The sequence below is a fragment of the Leuciscus leuciscus genome (assembly GCF_965113295.1).
Source record: "Leuciscus leuciscus genome assembly, chromosome: 13".
Taxonomy (NCBI): domain Eukaryota; kingdom Metazoa; phylum Chordata; class Actinopteri; order Cypriniformes; family Leuciscidae; genus Leuciscus; species Leuciscus leuciscus.
This window is the reverse complement of record NC_138737.1, coordinates 18530825-18552022: the sequence shown is the minus strand read 5'-3', so window position 1 is coordinate 18552022 and position 21198 is coordinate 18530825. Positions and strand designations below refer to the sequence as shown.

Sequence of the window (21198 nt, the reverse complement as noted above, 5' to 3'; positions counted from 1 at the left end):
TGTTGTTTTATTTGTTCATTATTTTGTTGGATTTTAGTTGGACTTGGTCAGAACTGTTTCAAAAATAGTGATCTGCATGATGCCTGCTGCCTTCGGGCTCAGCGATGTTGAATTTAAATAACGTAACATATTACAATGTGATGTAATGGTATTTTTTATCAGCTGAAAGGCAGAATACAAATGTTTGTATTAAGTTAGATAGACATTATATAACAGTTTCAGGTTATGTTTTAATGTTGGTAACATGTCCCACATTTTCCCACACAAACTTATAAACGTCCCACGTTTGGTTTGTTTGATGGTGGTCACCCTACTGAGAACACCTTTAAAGACTTTTCCCCATGATTTACTGTTAGACTTGTTTTTTGCCAATTCAATTTTATTCAAAGCTATTCCCATTTTGAAAATAAAGTGGTGTGATATTATAGTGGAATTGGATTTAGAGGACTTAGAGGATTTAGAACAATCTAAGGAGAAATGAACATTTGATTTTGCTTGTAGGAGTTTTTAATCCTCAGCCCATTCAGAGATAACAGCCACATTTTATGGTTACAGAGTTCATTATCTGTTATTGAGTGAAGCAAAGACATGTTCCTGTTCATTTTTGACTGTCAATTTAAGTCAGATACCCATCTACTTTTTTTTAATCACTATTATAGGCCTACATTACTATATTCCTGTTTCAGACTGTGCATTTTGAAATTGTACAGGTTCGTTGTGCTTCAATATTATCTTTTCTTTAGTTTAATCCAAAATAATACTATAAGTGGGTTTGTATGAAAAGTACTTTTAGATATTTCTGATTGAGATCACAAGGTTAATTCTGATGGACTGCCATTCTTTATTGCTAGAGTATAGAGTGCATAGTCAAAGGCCAAACTAATTTATTTTTGAAAGATCACCACTTCAAAGGCTCCAACTAAATTTCTGCTAAAGCAGAAGACAATAATGCCAAATCTGCATGGTTTCACCTGGAGACACTCTGCCTGCTTTTCCCAGGCTTGTCGTTGCATGAGTTATATGTCATCAGATGAGACAGAAGCAAGCTGTTATCTACTGGTGATATCGCAGGCAATATGTTCTTCTGGCTGGGCCGCAGGTCAGGTTTCATTCGGCCTGTTGGTATTTCGGCGTGGATGAGAAACTTAGTTTATGAGCAAACAGAATTTGAAATATCAACTCTGGGCCAGATAAGGTCCTCCAAATAATCCAGGCTTTTTTGTTCTATTCATTTCTTCATTTCTCTCCGCACCGAGAAATTGATGCCCAATCCCCTTGAAAGGTTACCCTGCTCTATCACACTGTATCACGCTGTCCTGAGTGTTGCCTTGCAAGGAAACAGATTAGTCTCTGCGGTTTGGCTGCTGAGAGGAATTATTTTTTCTTTTTTTGGCTTTCGTTTGACTGATTTAGTATGGATTGTTTCCGCCACATAGAAAATTATTGCGAAAACTTGATAACTCACAATTGCGAGTTTATATCACAATTCGTAGAAACAAAAAAGTCTGAATTGCGAGATACAAACTCTTAATTGTGAGAAAAAAGTCAGAATTGTGAGTTCATATACATATAACTAACAACTGCGAGTTTATATCCTGAAATTCTGAGCAAAAAAAGTCAGAATCGTGAGATTTTGGCCTTGTTTCACAGGCAGGGCTTAGATTAAGCCAGGATTAGGCCTTAGTTCAGTTGGGGCATTTCGGTTTATAAACATGCCTTAGAAAGTAAACATTACTGGTGTGAATCTTGAGATAAAACAATGGCACTGACATCTTTTAAGAATCTTTATTCTTAAGATAAGTTATTTTAGTTAAAACAGCTCAAACATGCATTTTAGTCCATGACTATCTTAAACCTTGTATGTGAAACCGGGGGTTTAACTCTCAATTGCAAGTTATAAAGTCTGAATTGCAAGATATAAACTCAAAGAAAAAAGTAAATTGTTAGATAAGTCACAATTACTTTTTAGATTTTTTATTCTGTGGCAGAAACAAGCTTCCATAGATTTAGACATTATGATCAATCACAGTAGATTCGTACTATGTGTAAAATACATTTGATGGCACAATTCACCTTTACAATGAAAATTTTTACACATTTGCACGTCCTCGTGTTGTTAGACCAAAACCTCAGTGATTTACTTTCTTTTGTGCAAAACATGAATGATTTTTGGCACCTCTTTTCCATAAAGGCTAATGAAGGTGAATAAAGACTGAGAATGTCAAGCTCCAAAATGACAAAAAGGCACTATAAAAATATTATAAAAAGTAGTTCAGACACCTTGTGCGCTGTGTCTGTGAAGCAAACCGGCAAACAAAAAGCTAACAAAGTCTATAATCACAGGCAATCTTCTCCTCAAGTGAGCAAATCATAGAAAACTGGATCAGTGTAATTTCTGAACAGATCATTCAGATAGGTTTTGAACTATCATAAATGTGCTTAGAAGAGATAGATTCGATTTTCAGTGGATAACATCTTGAATATCGGTCTGTTCCTTATACAGTTGGTACTGCACACGCATCATATGGGCACCTTTTATGATTTTTTTTTTTTTTTTATAGTGCTTTTTGTCATAGAAGTTTTAAAGCAACATGAGGATGATTAAATAATGATAACATGCAAGGAAACTGAAGCATATGTTTTCAGCCTTTCCATCTACTTTTTGCAGGCCGGCAAGTTGGTCCAGGCAGTCTTTGCAGAGAAAAGCTTGAGAAGACCATCATTTTGTTCACCAAAGTTGTAAGTCTAAAAGTTCAGTCAATTAAGAGGGAAAAAGAAATAATCTGGGCACTTTTACTTGAGATGTTATGGGCCATGCTGAACTCCTGAACTGTGGTTTAACTTCATGTTTAATGCTCTCTGCTAGTTGCTGGACTTCCTGGAATATCACCCGTGGCCTTTCATCCCCCTTATTCAGCGATCGCTGGAGTTCGCGGTCAGCTACGTGTTCACCGAGGCTGGCGAGGGTGTTGTTTTTGAGCGTTTTATTGTACAGTGCATGAACCTCATCAAGATGATTGTTAAAAACGATGCCTACAAACCTGCCAAGAACATTGAAGGTAGGCAGCACATCAGCAGCAATGACTTTAGTAATGACTTTGGCATGGCGAGCCTCCATTTTAAAGTTCTAGCTTATTCGAAATTGGAAATGGATAACAGCCTTTTAACTCATCAAGGACATTTCAGAGTTGGTAGAGGGCAAAAGCGAACCAATGAGATGTTTCATAATAAAATCTGGCTGTTCAGTCATGACTAAGGTTCCCTAGATAGAGATTGAAGTAAACTGATATAAAAATGCCTCCCGTTATATTGTTTTATTGCCTTACTAATGGACCGCAGGAGCACATGAGACATTTTAATGAATGATCTAATATCTTGAACATTACTATATGGATAATTGTATATTGAAGTGATGTTCCAATATGTATTCCAGACAGTAAACCAGAGAGCCTGGAGGCACATAAAATTAAGACTTCATTCTTTACACACCAAACTCTGACGGAGATCGGCAGGAGACTGGTATCCAAATACTTTCTGCTGACAGAGGAAGAGCTAACCATGTGGGAAGAAGACCCAGAGAGTTTTGGTAAATGTGAATTATGAAATCAATAACATATCTAAAGTTGTAAAACTTCTTGTTTTTGTTTTTCTGGGCTGTTTGCCATTTAATCAGAGAGAGACAGTAGAGATGGGGAGAAGAAATGATACACGAGAGAGAATCTATCTGGAAACCCAAATGTTAACTGCTAGGTCACATGACCGAAAAAACAAAACTGATGTTAAGCTGGAACATGTTTCAAATGATAAGCCATGTTTGCATTCAATGAATGATATATGAACTCTTGGATTTCCTTCCCCACAGAGGGTTCTTCTGGTCCGGACTAAAAAAGAAAATAATATATTCAGTCCTGGTTCACTTAGCGTTAGAGTATTTTGCGACGGAATTTAACAAACAATGCTGTGTTCTAGGCTGAATGCGCCCGTTGTGTGTGCGTACATATGATGGTATTTTGAGCAGCTGAGAACTCGTAAAGAGTTCATAAAATGTAAAGGAGTCAAATCAGTTGCAACAATTCCTCCGTTGCACACAAACAAAGATCTGCTGCAAGGTGACAGTGTTTCTGATGCCTTTACTGAACTGTAATGGGCAACGTAGCTCCTATGATGAGAAAAAATGGGTATGCTTCAGCATTCTGTCCTTTTTAGGGTGATTTAGATGTCTTTGATTAGTGTTGCGTTCATATTCCATTCGAACCAAACACCAGAGTTCGTTTGGATGCAAACTAAGACCCATATTTTCAGCTATCTCGTTCTGCTTGTTTGGTGCGCACAAGGATTCGGGTGGCAGCGTTCGCACTTGTTCAAATGAACCACATTTACAGAGCAATTTCACCCAAAAATCATTTGCTCACCGTCAAGTTGCTCCAAATCTGTATGAGTTTCTTCTGTTGAACACAAAAGAAGATATTTCGAAAAACGTCGGTAACCAGACAGTTGTTTGTAGCCATTGACTTCCATTGTATTTTTTTCCTACTATGGAAGTCAATGGCTACCGTCAACTGTCTGGTTGCTGACGTTTTTCCAAAATATCATCTTTTGTGTCCAACTGAAGAAACTCATACAGATTTGGAGCAACTTGACGGTGAGCAAATGATGACATCATTTTCATTTGAATTGAGCTATACCTTTAATTTACGTGATGTTCAAATACTAAAAATCGCCATTCTAAAATCCCACAGGACATTCTTTTCTGGGTTTTAGGGCTTCAAAATGAACCACACTGTTGCATGATTCCTTAATCATGACCATATATGGCTCAACCTGAATGTATGAATCACTGAGGTGAAAGTGGCTATGACAACAGATGTACTACCCATGAACTTGAAGTCATGAAGCTGCCCTTTTTTGTCACTTATCTGAGCCCTCCATTGTGTCATGTCCAGAGATACTGAACCGTACCTGCTGCATTAATTTAAGATGTAATTTATTTCAAGGAAATGAGCTTCACAAAGTACAGTTGGCCGTAATTTAAAATCTCTTGGTGTACTTTGCTGGTGTCATTTTCTAATGTATATTGCCGTGGTCCAGTGATTTTTTTTTTTTTTTTTTTTTTTCTGGCATAGGCAATGCCAGTTGTTGAATCGTCCAGGGGTCTGGCTGTCAAGGCAGCGTAATTGCGATTAATTCAGTGACTCAGCAGCAGACGGAATTGTTCTGGCCTGTTGATGACCAACCCTTAGGAACATAAGGTGTCTAGAGATGATAGAGAAGGCGAAATTATCACTTTAATGACCTGCTCTTTAATTGGATCATGGGAGGAGAGAATCCTGCCACATTCATTGTGTGGAACCAGGATATGATTTCTCATAAAGGCTACCTGATTGATAGAAAAAAAAAATCTTTCATAAGTTGTGAAGGTTGAAAGTGTAGTTCATCAAACCAACGAAAATTCTCTTATCGTTTACTCACCTTTGTGTTATTCCAAACTGGAACAGTTTTTGAAGAATATCCAGGCTACTCTTTTCAATATAATGAAAATGTATGTGGACTGGGAATGTCAAGCTCTAAAATGACAAGGAATCACCATAAAAGAATCATAAAAATGATCTAATTGAAATTCAGCTCACTTACTCAATGGTCCAGTCAAAAGGGTTAACAGCCTTTGGAGTGGAAGATTGTCAGTGAATGATGACTAACATTTTGCTCTGTTTGTCACAGTCAAGTCAAGTCAAGTTAAGTTTATTTGTATAGCGCTTTTCACAATACAGATTGTATCAAAGCAGCTTCACAGTATTAAATTAAAATAATACAACAAAGTTTTTTTCAAGAGGAATTTATTAATTGATAAAATTAAATTAAATATCCCCAAAATATCCCCAACTGAGCAAGCCAAAGGCAACAGTGGCAAGGAACCGAAAAACTCCATCAAGTGACCTAATGGTGTCCTAAAACTCCATCAGGTGACCTAATGGAGAAAAAAAACCTTGGGAGAACCCAGGCTCAGTCGGGGGCCAGTTCTCCTCTGGCATTTATGAGCTAGAGGCCGGATTGTAGTTTGAACTGTAGGATTATATGAATGCCTGGCTGAAGAGATGCGACTTTAATCTAGTTTTAAACTGGGAGAGCGAGTCTGAGCAACGAACAGTATCAGGAAGACTATTCCAGAGTTTTGGAGCCAAATGTGAAAACGCTCTCCCTCCTTTGGTGGTTCTGGATATCCTAGGTATGACCAAAAGCCTTGAATTTAGTGATCTTAAAGAGCGCGATGGATTATAGGGTGATAGAAGATCCGTTAAATAGACTGGAGCTAAGCCGTTTAGGGCTTTGTAAGTCAGTAGCAATACCTTGTAATTAATACGGAACTTTATAGGTAACCAATGCAGTGATGATAAAATCGGTGTTATATGATCATATTTTCTTGATCTCGTAAGAACTCTAGCAGCGGCATTTTGGACTAACTGTAGCTTGTTTATTGAGGATGCAGGACACCCAGCTAATAAAGCATTACAGTAATCCAGTCTCGAGGTCATGAATGCATGAACTAACTTTTCTGCATCAGAAACTGATAGCATATTACGTAGCTTAGCAATGTTTCTAAGGTGGAAAAAGGCTGTTTTTGTAACATATGAAATATGATTTTCAAAAGACAGGTTGCAATCGAGTATAACACCCTGGGCCCGTATTCATAAAGAATCTTAATGCAAAGAGTAGCTCCTTGTGACAAAATTCTAAGAAAATTCTTAGAAATGTGGGCGTTTACTCTTAAAATTAAAGAAAAAATCCTAGTAAAGAAAAAAGTAATTCAGAAAGCATCTTAACCCTTAAAAGAGGTCTTAAGCTCAAAATTGTTAGGAGCACGGACGAGGACTTTTAAGAGGCTTAAGAGTTTCTTTAGCAGAGGAGAAAATGGCAGAAAGACGAAGAGGGAGAAGAAATGTGTTGCAGACAATGAATAACAGTGAGTTAATAAGACGCTATAGATTAGATCGTGCAGGGATCATGTTTGTGACTGATCTTATTGGAGACACGCTAACATCTCTGATACAGCACAGCGCCAGAAATGAAAGTAATCACTACATTACGATATTTGGCAACTGGGAAAATTCCATGTTTGATACATTAAAACCAACATTCAAACCACCACTTAAATAGACATGCCAGCAATCAGTGTAATTGGAAAGAGTGGAACAATTTTTATCATTCTAAGCCAATCAAATACCTTATAGGAAATTAACAGCATGGTAAAAAAAAAAAAAAAAAGGATTTATATACACATATAAAATGTGTGTGTGTGTGTGTGTGAGAACGGTCAAATAGGAAAAATTACGCATGTAATTTCAAAGTGAAGGCTTAGAATAGACCCTATACTTAAAATCACTTTTTTTTTTTTTTTTTTCTTGGACAACCAACCAATCACAGTCTTCAAAAGATTGTGTCATACATAGCAACGGGGTCAACCCCGCCTCCTTACTAAGATGAAAGTTTTTGTCTTTTCCTTACTCAGAGTTGCTCTCAGATCGGTCCCGAATCGCTTTTAAGCTAAGACTCCTACGTAAAAGTTTTTAAGCTAAATTAAGAGTTTTCTTAGAGGATTCTTAGAATCTTTATGAATACGGGCCCAGGTCTTTTACTATAGAGGATAAAGTAACAGGACATCCTATGATGTTAAAGTTGTATTGTGCGATGTTTTGTGGGCGGTTTTTTGAACCGATAAGTATCATATGGCTTTAGTATCACAAAGCTATCATATGGCTTTAAATGACTTGGAATATTGTGCACAAGTAGGATGATTTTGCTTTTTGAAGCTTGACAGCCTCAGTCCTCCTTCAGTCCTATTATATTGAATAGAGTGGACAGGACATTTTTCAACAAAGTCATAGGGGTTTGTAATGACATGAAGATGAATAACTGGCTGAATTTTTATTTTTGGGTGAACTATCCATTTAAAGTGCATGATATATGTTGTGACAAGTTGTGTTTAATGTTATTTCTTTCTTCAGCTGTGGAAGAGACAGGTGGTGACTCCTGGAAGTATAGTTTGCGGGTAAGTGTTCTCTCTCTATGAAATTTAGTTTGACTGATTTCATAATTATCATTTCTAAAACTGCTTTTTGCATATGCAACATTTCCATTGCCCGTCTTTTGGTGAACTGCCTTACAGAAAGATGTATTCCAAGGTCAATGGACTTGTAAGTAAATGCAAAGCGACCAAGTTAAAAGGAACCAGGGGTCTGTAACATTTCTATGGAATTTACATAGGGGGCCCGTGACTCTACAGGGTCATTTGTTACTGCCCTCATGCGACTTGATTTGCATTACATCTGGCTGCCTACTTAATGTGGCTTTTATGTCCTGGCTTTAAAATGACATTGGCTGACTTATAACCTCATGCGAAATGCGTTTTACATCATTTGTCATTTACTCGCTGAAAGACACCGCTGTGGAATCACTTCACCTTCAGGTAATTTCGAAAGGGAATGTCTTAATTATGCATTAGGCTTAAATGTTTATTGTCCTCTGAATGCAAATATTTATAAGCAATATGACTGTTGCACATCTGTCTAGCAGTGAATCTCAACTCGGTGGTTACAACTCAAAAATGTGCCACATGTCTGTTATGATTGTGTTGTGGATAGAAAAAAAATAACAGTGCTTAATTCAAATAATTAATTATAACTTAAAATTTTATTGTAAAACCTAATTGTGTGTTAAGATAGCAAAGATGTATCAAGTATCAAGTGTAGACAGCATCGCTCATTATAATGGCTTATATTGTCTTTTGTTGCGCCGCTTGTGTCCGGTGCATATGTTTATTTAATTAAATCACAGCCTTTCTGATGTGATAATCTCACTAAGCCATATCACAATTTTGGTTTTTATTTTAATTAATCGTACAGCATTTCTTGGTAGAAGCTAAAATCTAAAATGAAGTCTTTTTTTTTCCTGTGATACTTTTGTGACACTTTTCTCTTGGCACACTTTGTAAAGGTGTGATGTTTGACTTCCTTGTTTTCACTGGGAGGTCAGTGTCCCTGCCTGTAATATTAGATGCTGAAGGCCACTGTGTCTGGTCTCGCACCCTGACCCCTTCTTCATTGCACACTATTGATTGTTTTTGGCAAGAATGATGGATACCACAGAAAACCAGATGGTTTGCCTTCCATGTGTTTGTGTTGGTGGGTAAATGTTTGTGTTGAAATGTTGTTCCTGCATCGAATGCTCCCTCACATTTTGTTTCTTTCTGTCTTTACAGCCGTGCACGGAAGTGCTTTTCTTGGACATTTTCCACAACTACAGTCAAACTTTGACACCAGTACTATTGGAGATGGTGCAGAATCTTCAAGGTTGGTTTTATTTGATGTCTTGACGAATATTACATCAACTCCATCTAGGGTTGGAAAATTGTAGCGAAATAATGAATCAAGTTAATTCTTTCAGTACTTTAAGAGTAGTTAGACATAACTGTTCACTTAAATATAAGCATATTAACAAAACAATGGCAGTTTTATTTATTTGTTTTAATGATTTCATTGAATTTATTTGATTTGATGTTCAAGATAACTGATTCACTTAGTAAGTGAGTCATCAGACTGATTTAAACTGATAATAATGAGTTGGAGACTGGTTTTAGTCTTTTTGAAGTTTATTAAATATTTTTGAGATTTTGAGTATTTAAAAAGAACTAGTTCATAAGAGTCATTCTAGAATCTGACTAAAGAGTGAGGATGTTTTGCCTCTGGATCAGTTTATGAATGTAGATGCTAAGAAACATTATCAGAATTAAGCCTATTGAAAATCATTTGGTCATTTTATAGATAAATAAATAAATTCTGCTTGATTTCCAACCCTAACTAAATCTCTGCTGGACAAACAGCTTATTGGTTTGTTTCCCAACCTTGCCAATCTAGTTATTCTGTTCTTTTTTTAAAGATTTTAAAGTGGCTTTGGAAAGCTAAACCAGCTCAATACACCTATGACCTGGTTTTACTACCAGGAGATTGGTAGTAAAGGGGGTACAGGAGATCTTACTAATGAAGATTCATTACATTTATTAACAGATAAAAGTGAGCATTTTCATTCATGACTCCTGGCATTCAAGGACACAAATAAATTATACAATAATTTATAAATAAATTATACAAGTCAATAAATAAATAAATAATAGACAATAAATTAGACAAGTCAAAGCTTTGAATGTGATGATTAAAGAATCGCTGATCAAATGAAACTCTGGTTAAATGAGCTGTCATTATGTTGTGATAATGAAAGAAATGTCACATCTGGAGCAGGAGTAGTTGAGAACATGGTGAAAAAAAAGGATTCTTTTATAAACTGAAGGTGATTTATCACCAGTTAACACTGCAGGTCCCTTTTTATCTATAGTAATTAACATGTTCGCTTCTTACATGAAATATTTTGAAAAGCCGTTCATGTGTTCTACAAGAGTAGGCACTGAAAATGTGTTTGAATGCCACACGGTTTTTACAGAAGCTCTTTTTGAAGTGTTTCAGCATGGAAGTGCTCTCATTTCTGGCTTCCTGCTGACATTAGCTGGATTGATAGGCTGGGTTGACACCAAATGACACATGCCATCAGTTCTTCAAAGCTCTTTTTGTTTCCAAATGAGGGATTTTCTGTAACTTTTTTTGTGAGGGGGAAAAACTGACAAAGTCACCCGGGGTTCTACTTTAGATGTGGACTTTTTTGATTATAGCCCTGCAGGGCAAATGTCACCTTTATAAAGCACACCCTGCTAAGCTGAAGCGTGTCCACCGCTAGTGCTCCTCTTAAAGCCACGTGTAGCAATTAAGCTCGCACTTTCAGACAAATACAAGGACCATCTGACAAGCGTTACGCTCTCATTGCTTTTGATCTGGCTCCCTAATTAATTAGTGAATGACTCAAATGAGCTTTATGTGTAAATTAGTTGATTAAAATGTACTATCATGATTAAATTAGGATGATGTGCTAACTGCTAAATGGTATTCTTATGGACATTCATATAAGAATCTTTGAGTGTTTTGACGTGGAATTTAGGTTTGGCACATTTTTATCATTATTACATTTCCATGTTTTACTAAATTGAAAGATGACAAATAGGTTTTTTTGCACATCATGTATCATTATAGTGTGAAGTCATTATAAAAACACACATTCCGATGATGATTCTCATAATGACCCCTCAGTTAATTTCCTAGTTGTGTCATTGTTTTTCTCTTGAGCATTTTCTGTGTTCTAATTATACATGGACAATAAGGAGCGTCGGCCCCTCATTGTCGCTTTGGAATGGCTAATTGTGATTGGCTTAGGGAAATGGGATGAAAGTTTTAGTTGTTTATTTTATTACATGCTTTGCTGCTTTTACTACTGCTTGCAAAGTGGTTAAGTCACAATTATTACAGATGTATAAAGGGCTAGATGTTTCCAACAGGCCTAAAGCACATTGTGTGCAGGTTTCGAGGAGGGAAAAATATCACAATGCTTGCTTTCTCTCTCTCAGGCCCCAGTAATGTTGAGGACCCAGTGCAGATGCTCATGAAGGATGCAGGTACCATCATGCATTACTTACCCTTATACACAACCATCACATCAGAGACTTAAGATAGGGCAGTCAAAAAGTATTTTAAAAATGTAAATAGCAAAAAAGAGACGTTTTGGTGTAAAATGAAGAATAAATATTTAATGTTTCTGCTCTAGATTCTGCACTATTATTAAATCTAGTATTATATACACATGTATATATGCTGTATTATTCTGCTACCTCTTTACATGAAGGTCAGTCTAAGTTAAAGACCTATATTTATTTTCTGGTTAGCACACGAGTAGTGTAGCATACAATCTTTATTTATTTATAAAAAAAAAAGTATAATTTATTGTGGTTGTACAGCTGCTACAGCACTAAAGTCAACTGTTGTGTTTATTGTATATGCTTAATACATATTTATATCCATCAGTGTATTTATTATGTTATATTTATAATTTTTTACTTTCCAATTGTTATAAGTAATATATAATATAATCAATATATAAAAATTTTGTACTAGATCAATAATTAAATGTATTCATTCATATTTACAGTGGGTGTGCGTATACACGTGTGTGTATATATATGTGTGTAAAAAAAAAAAAAAAAATATATATATATATATATGGATAGATAAGATAATTTTTTTACTAGATCACTATATATGCAAATATATGCAAAACTGACACGGACTATGTATACATCTTTGTACGAAAATCGAGTTTTTAACTTTTAAATTAAATGTTAACTTGTGCAAAAATCGATTGTTTCTCTTTGCAGTGTACAACGCCGTTGGGTTAGCCGCTTATGAATTGTTTGACAATGTGGATTTTGATCAGTGGTTCAAGAACCAACTCCTAGGGGAGCTACAAGTCAGCCATAACAGGTATGATCTAACAAACATCATTAATCTCCTAAAAGCCATTTATACATTCATAAACCTTTGTAAAGAACACTTGATAATGGAATGTCTGTGCAGTATGACATTTCACATCAACAAACTAAACATCTTAAGCACTGTTTTCTGTAGATGAAATGATATTCACTTCTATTATTCCAGGAAGTGATGTCACTCAACAGGTGCATTCAAAGAAGCGCCTGTGTGCAGTGACGGGGTCTAACCCTCTTACAGATAAAAGACTAAAGCTTTCTCTCAGAAGTTTTTTTTTTTATTGCATTACTCCTCTGTGAGCTCAGATAGGCAATTTATCAAAAAGAATGTGGGATGAATCCCAGAACCTTCAAGTTTCTTTCTGTTTCCTATGATTGTTTCTGGAAAACTAGGTTGGTTACATAAAGGTGTACACATTTTAATAACTCTATTTTTGGGGGGGGGGATTTTTGGCCTCAGGAGTTTAAAATTGTGCAGGATAACATCAAATGCTGAATGCAGACAACCCCTGGAAAGAGCTGATATCTTTCACTTTTCCTCAAGTCTTAAGAACAGCACAAATATATCAAGATTTAGATAAACCTCTCAGACGGGAGCCTAGATAATCTTTACACTGCGCCTCAATGACATTTGCTGCCTCCTTACAATGGCAGTATTATATGAAGGTAAAAGAGTAGCAAAACTCGAGAGCATGTAGATGTGAATTTGAGAACTTGTACAATAAATATTCGTACTTGTACGTGCACATTTACACTCACAGCTCCAATGTGAAAACCTGTCAAATAAAAATCTGAAGTTGAATGTTGAAATTTGCATTTGCAGACAATAGTCACAAACCTGTATTCTGAATTTGAAGCTGCAGACAAGTAGTCACAAATGTGTAAAATGCCATTCACAGAAATACAATGACAGACACAAACTTGTAATATATATTTGCATTTAATCTTACATTCACATTCGCAGAACAACCTCAATTAGGTACTTGCAACTTCTCAAATCTGTCACTGCAATTTCAGATTTTCATGCCTTGACTTTTGCTACTCTTTTTGCGATATATCAGGTGCAAAACTAACTTGAGCACTTGAAACTCAGTGGCGGCGAGAGAGAAAGGGGGCGGGAGCCGTTCAAAGGAGCCGTTTTATTGGTTGGCGCCTAGCCAATGAAATGGGACTTCTATTGTACGCGATGATGTCACGAAACCCTCATCTGCTTTTCTGTAGTATGCATTATTAGCTTGGTGTTTTCTGAGTTTGATAATATCATTTATTCCTTTTAATATCAGTCTAATGCATTAAGCCATGTTGACGTTTCAGTGCACGCGGGTTTCGTGACATCATCCCGTACAATAGAAGTCCCATTTCATTGGCTAGGCGCCAACCAATAAAACGGCTCCTTTGAACACCCCCGCTCCCGCCCCATTTCTCTCTCGCCCCCACTGAGTTTCAAGTGCACAAGTTAGTTTTGCACCTGATATATCGCGAAAAGAGTAGCAAAAGTCAAGCCGCGAAATCTGAAATTGCAGTGACAGATTTGAGAAGTTGCAAGTGCACAATTGAGGTTGTTCTGCGAATGTGAATGTAAGATTAAATGCAAATATATCTTACAAGTTTGTGTCTGTCATTGTATTTCTGTGAATGGCATTTTACACATTTCTGACTACTTGTCTGCAGCTTCAAATTCAGAATACAGGTTTGTGACTATTGTCTGCGAGTGCAAATTTCAACATTCAACTTCAGATTTTTATTTTACAGGTTTTCACATTGGAGCTGTGAGTGTAAATGTGCACATACAAGTACGAATATTTATTGTACAAGTTCTCAAATTCACATCTACGTGCTCTCGAGTTTTGCTACTCTTTTACCTTCATAGTATTATATCAGCTGTAGTTGATGGATTGGTTAAATAATGTTCTTCTGGGAGACTCCTGCGGTGGACTTGATGAGGTCAAGAGAGTTTGGAAGATATGTGGTATCAGATATGTAAAATAAATGTCGTGGAGAGAAAGGTGTTGAAATATTCATTGAAGGCCATGGGGGTTAAGGAAAGAAACTTTGGATTTAAAGGAAAGAAAAAGAAAAGGGATTTGGACATGTCGCTTCGAAAAATGGAGCTTAAGTATGTTCAGAAGTGCTGGGGAAAATGACTTGACAAACTGCTCTTAATTTACAGTAGTTAAACTACCCCTTCGAAGTAGTTAGATACACTTCAAGATTTTCTACATTTAACAATGCCTCCTATGGATCTAAAACCAATAATGCATTCCTATATGAATAGCAAATGGCAAACAGAGTAGGATCTATATACCATGTATAAACTCCATGAAATCAGCCCTGTAATGTTGAGAGAAGAATTAATTTTCAAACCGATGGGACCAGATTGTTTGGTAACACTTTAGTTTAGGGTCCGATTCTCACTATTATCTAGTTTCTTATTAGCATGCATATTACTTGGATATTGGCTGTTTATTAGTGCATATAAATGGTGTTAGGGGTAACTCATTACAAGTAACTTGAATTTTGTAATCAGATTACTTTTTCAAGTAACTAGTAAAGTTACACATTACTTTTAAAAAACAAAATATCTGAGTTACTTTTCAAATAAGTAACGCAAGTTACTTTGTTTTCCCATTTATTGACTGACTCTTGTCCTCATGTTGAGACAAATTGAAGTGCAGAGGTGTTGTGTGTGAACAATGGTTATTGTAGTTCTAGACTAAACGTGAGCGTGCATTTACTTATCTCACTTGCACAAAAAAAGATGAAAAAAACTTCCAACACTGCGTATAAAGCACATATTAATGCCTTATTCTGCATGACCATATTCTAGATCCCTTAATCCTACCCAATACCTAAACTTAACAACTACCATACTAACTATTAATACACAGTAATTAGCAGTTTATTGAGGCAAAAATCATAGTTAATAGTTAGTTAATTATGAGAATTGGACCCTAAACTAAAGCGTAACCGATTGTTTATACCCGTTGGCGAATATGCCATTCCAGGATGACACACAAGTTTTTAATATTAGAAGAAGATCCATCAACATGTTTTTTTCTGTCAAAACCCTTTATCCCTGAAGCATGTTTTATTAGATTGAGCTGGTTTTAACCCTGTGTAAACCTTTTTTTTACTCCATTAACACTCTAGAAGAAATGTTTTAACCAAATACAGTTTTTAGCAAAAATAGATTGTAAAAACCTGATATAGTTTTACCATAAATCTTCTCGCCAAGAAAATAGCCAGAGAAGCTGGCATGGTGTTAAACAAACAAACAAACAAACTTAACAATATTCTACATTTATTATAATCTTGTTTTTTAGCATTTTGTCATGTCAAAAAAAAATTTGTTAAACTTTAAAAGATGTGTCTTTCAGGATTGTATCTCTGATCATATCATACATTTGGCCAATTATTGTACCGTAATAAATATTTTAATGTTTTGAATTGAAAAGCAAGATGTAAAGTCCTGCAGAGACTCAATTGGACCATTTAAATATTTTTTTGGTTTTTTTTAACTGGTTCAACTGGCTGAATAAACAGATTTATTAGAATGAATTGTTCTCCTAAAATGCCCACTTTCCGTCACTTAACTGTATATTCATACAAAATATAGTGACGTAGTGGCCGCAGCGATTAGTTTTTAGAAAAGGAGCTCATTCCTTAAAGATAATTTTGTGCTGCTAAGAAATGTAGTTTGTTTTTACTTTTTGTAATTTACTCCCCAACACTGCTGTGCAATGCCTGATGTCGTTTTTATGTTTTGGTGACAGTTCTGTGGGAGGACAGATACAAAATTAAAAGAGGTAATGAAGATTGTGACTCTACACAAAGCATCATTTGTTACTTTAGAGAGAGAGAGAAAGAGAGAGAGAAGAGATGAAAAACAGACCTCTGTTGTGGAAGATCTCATTATGATCGCATTTGAAACCATGACCGCCAGTTTCTCCTTCCATTTTGCTTTTGTACGTCTGTTTCTCCCTCCTATTGAGTTAGGAGAGTGGGATTTAAACTTAATTTGCATATTTCATAACATTGATGTTGGCATTTAAAGACTCCATGAAATTAAAACTTAGGTTTTCTTAGGTCATCTACACCACCGTTTAAAAGTTTGCAGTCAGTAAAAAAATTTATTGAAAGAAATTAAAAGTTTTATTCAGCAAGGATGCATTAAAATGATCAAAGGTAAATAGATAGATATTTATAATGTCACCAAAAGTTTTGTATAATTCTTTTGAACTTTCTATTCATCAAAGAATCCTGAAAAAAGTGACAGTTTGCGCAAAAATATTACGCAGCACAGCTGTTTTCAACATTCATAATGATAAGAAATGTTTCTTGAGCACCAAATCAGCATATTAGAATGATTTCTGAAGGATCATGTGACACTGAAGACTGGAGTAATGATGCTGAAACATTCAGCTTTGCCATCACAGGAATACATGACCTTTTAATATGGAATTGTAATATTTCACAATATTACTGTTTATTCTGTATTTGTGATCAAATAAATGCAGCCTTGGTAAGCATAAGATACCTCAAAATCATTAAAATATTACAGATTCCAAAGTTGTGAACAGTACTGTATATGCAAGCATATCTATAAATGGTAGCAAAAGTACATTTGAGCGGATATACCCATTTTTTCCTGTAAAATGAAACAAAGATATTGATGACTCATTCTGCACTACATCAATTTGTGTAATTAATTCTTCAAAGTGTCCTGACCAAACTTAGTTTCAATACAAAATACTTCAAAAAATGCCAGAAAACTGGTGATTTCATGGGTCTTTAAAGAAAGAGAGAGACGAAGTCATGAATTTCCAAATTCTACATTTGTTTGTAACCATCCACGTGTTTTATTCTTGTTAGCTTACGCATAACATGCCCGAGAGTTTGCTACGGACGATGTATGTGCAAATATGTGCTTGTCGGTAGGCTTTTGCGCAGCTCCAGAGGGGATCAGTCAACCACTCGAATGTGTGTGTTTTCATGTTCATTGAGGCGGTCTCTTGACAGAGCAAGCAAATGTACGCTTGCCACTCTTTAATCAGGCACATTTGTCACTGTCATGATGAGACAGTGTGCCTGAGAAAGCCTCCGAGGGATTTTCAGAGATACATATGAGTAACCCTGGTGCTGACATCTGCCATCTGTGCCTTGAGCTTTGGGATTTGACTAGTTTATATTCAGCTGGAAGTTACCAATATGCATTATACCTTGGTAATTTGTCCTCATTACATGTTATGAGAAACGCCTGCAAATTCCTTGACCTTGTGCACTTTCATTTCTCCTGACTGGCATCCCTCCAGACCCTCCCATTGATTCATCACTTCATTTGACCTACCGTGTCACAAAGTCGAGACTCTTGCGCTTTGCCTTGACAGACAGATTATCTTAGCGCTGATCTTGTGCCTCAGGGGTCAAAAAGGGCAGCTACGCTGGACAGGTGTTGCTAAAGTCTGGATCGATTGGCTGAAGAAGCCTGTTGCATCCGTCTTCACCATTTACAAAAACTCTGTCATGTTCTTTCTCCGCCTTTAGCAGGACATGGTGAACTATTACCTCCCATAGATGGATTATGGCCTGGGACATTGGGGACATTGCAACAGGCTGCTGAGAGGCCTGACACCTGAATAAAAGACACTGGAGTACATATAAATAGACACATGTGCCAGTATTTTTTTTAAATACAATAAATGCATTTAAAAATCAAAGATGCATAGTAAATGACTAAATTAAATGACATAATGAATAACAAAAAATTTGGTTGAGGCGTAAAATTAGTGCATTAAGTGTGGAAGGGCTGGGTATAGATGCAGATTTATGGATTCGTACCTGTTCATATTCACAAACTCTTAGATTCAGATTTTGATTCCATATGAGTCATTTCCTATTAATGTGTGTATATTTTAGTTATATCGGTTTTGCTAGCAAATGTATGAAATTCTGTCTCTACTAATGTTGTATATTTACACAAGGCAGTCTTTCATACTGATTCAAATGGTAACCTGTCTTTTTTAATTGTCACTAAAAGAAACTAACCGGTACATAAGTAATTTGTTCATAAATTGGACTACACTGATTGTGCTGTATTTGTTTGATACATTAACACGAAAAGGCTCGTATTGTGAGAATCATTTGTTTGTGAATTGCTCTACACAGGTCATGCTGTATATTTTTGATTCACTAATCTGAATTGGCTCATACTGTAAGAGTATGTTTGTGAATTAGACCACTAGTCGCCTTGTATGTTTTTAATTCACTAACACAAACAGGCTCATAAGAGTAATTTTTGGGGTAAATCAGGCTACACTGGTTGTATTGTATGTCTGTTTTTGCGTACAGCTCTTGTGAACCTAAAATAGATTTCTTGCCGTTCTTTCACAAACTAAAATCCGTCTTTGCTTCCTCCACTCTGAGAGTTCTTGGAAGCAGGCGTCCTTTCATTGTCCTAGCTGGGTCGTGTCCTCTGGTGCACTGGAGAATCAGGCCAGTGCTCAGCGACCCTCGCCACATGCCAGACTCTATAGCGTTTCAAATACATTGCAGCAGCCACACTGCAGGCGAGCTCTGAGAGCAGCAGCATGTGTGATGATGATGGTCAACGTGCGATTCGCAGCAGCATGAAATGACCTTTTCATCTCAGAGCTTCAGTGTGGCAGCTGTGGTGCCAGTTTAGCTTTGGGGGACTAAACTGTGTTGAGTGTTAAGTCACAGATGTTACCTCATCCCAAACACACACTAAGGGTTATGATTTGACCCATTACTTATGTTTATGCAGTGTGGTAAATTTGCATAGCCATCAAAATACACCAGTTCCAGTTGGATTGGATGGGCACTACAACATTTTTGGGAAGTTAGTCGGGAATTAAAGTTTATAGAGGCATGTCTGCAATGAAAAAATAAATAAAAAATAACTCAGAAATTGCTAGTATGTTTCACAAGTAATTACAAAGAAATGGCTAGTAACACATTGAGTAATGTGGGAGGATTTCTTGGAATGTGTGAGGCCTCTGGCTGCGACGTTCTGAATATACTGGAGCTTATTTAGTGTTGTAGTGGCTATGCCAAAAAAGAGAGAATAACAGTAGTCTAAGTGGGAAGTAATAAAAAGCATGAACTAGGGTCTCAACGTCATGCTATTTAAGAAAGGATGTAAATGAGCAATATTCCAGAGGTTGAAAAAGGATATGGTCAAATGAGATATGGGATAGAAATAGAGGGAAGAATCAAATTATACCCAGGTTTTTAACAGTGGTGGAAGGTTGAACTAGCATGCCATATTTAATGCAGATTTGTATAGCTCAATATGGTCTATAAGCAGTAAAATGCACACTTGCTGGTTTTCCTGTAGAGGTGTTCAAGGTGATAGCCAACAGTATTCAAGCTGCGAAGTGCAGGAGTAAACCAGGGAGATGTGTGTGTAGAATGCGTAAGTCTACTTTTAAGGGGGCCTGAATAACAAGGGCAGTGGAAATGGAGGTATCATATTTGGCAAGGATATCAGTAGAGCTAGTATGTTCAGTAATGGCAGAAAGGTGAGTTTGTACAGATGTGGAAAACCAGAAAACCATTACTGGAAAATCCAGTGATGGATTCACAAAGATGAGGTTATGGTAAGTTATGATGGATGGGCTGCATTTTGGTTAGACGGCATTTTATTGTCTGAGCGGGTGATTCTTAAGAATAAATAGCAGACTAGATTTTATTCTGATAGTCAAAGTCCGGGGTGTCCGATTGCTCAACTAAAACTTTGCCATGGATATTCAGTTATAAATATCAGGTCTTTGTATGCTCTCAAACTGAATACTGTATGCACATTAGCAAAAGAGTGACAGTAAAATTGTTTTGGGTTCCTTTGTTTCTCTTCATGTTTGCTTCATTTTAATGGTTTGTTGCTCATTAGAGGTGTGTAATTGAAGAAGTGTTGCTATGTTTTGTGTATATGTGAAAGAGACGCAGCATGGCAGAGCTCATTTATGATGACTCAGCTATTTGAAAGCAGTAATGTACTTGAAACAATGTTTTCATTACCAGTCCCCCTGCTGAAGGTCTAATTGTCATTGTATATGACAACTTAGTGTTCAGATACTTCCATCTTTTCAATGCTCAAGTGTTCATGGCAAACTTGAGAGAGACAGCCCACAAGATTCAGTCTCCTTTATAGAGCTTCGCTTCCGTACCCTTCTTTTTGACACAGACAAGACTGAGGTTATCAGCAGTCTTTGAGTGACGTCCCCTGCCATGGTCTGTTTTGACGTGTCTGAGCTGCAGCCACTTGACAGCAGCCCTCTTTAAAATCAATCATTAACTGTGAATAGAGGCAGAGTATTATTGTCAGCACCTTTCAGGCCTACTAGAATATATTTATTTTTATGAAGTGATTCAAATACTAAATAGCAGAATTTGAATTCTGTGGCACCCGCACATACATACATGAACGTATGCAACTAGAGGTCATAACTAAATCACAAAATTACATTTCCAATGCGACACAGTCACGGCTCTCTGATACATTTAATAGTCCTTTCACTAATTGCACAATGGCAGGAACTCTGTCCTCTTTTTAAATTTGTAAAATGTGTTTTTCACAGTAATAATATGAAGATGGTCCTTGGGGACCATACTGTGAAAACCCCTTGAGTCTTTCCTTTTGGGATTGACGTTTTAATTTTTTTGAAAGATTGATCAGAACTTTGGCAAAAAACTTGCATGAAGCTCATATGGTGATTCATTAAACGCTTTTAGACACTGCCTCAGGCACGCATACAAACTTTATG

The 21198-nt window shown here is 36.5% G+C and overlaps 1 protein-coding gene across 1 annotated transcript in view; it reads left to right on the top strand.

Moving 5' to 3' along the window:
- ipo11 (importin 11) overlaps positions 1-21198 on the top strand; it is a 172381-nt gene that overhangs the window by 47077 nt on the left and 104106 nt on the right. Inside the window, exons 9-15 of the mRNA XM_082187980.1 lie at positions 2669-2739; positions 2867-3059; positions 3434-3586; positions 8001-8044; positions 9254-9344; positions 11501-11548; positions 12305-12410. Of these exons, the coding sequence (XP_082044106.1) occupies positions 2669-2739; positions 2867-3059; positions 3434-3586; positions 8001-8044; positions 9254-9344; positions 11501-11548; positions 12305-12410 (706 nt within the window). The remainder of the gene's footprint in view (positions 1-2668; positions 2740-2866; positions 3060-3433; positions 3587-8000; positions 8045-9253; positions 9345-11500; positions 11549-12304; positions 12411-21198) is intronic.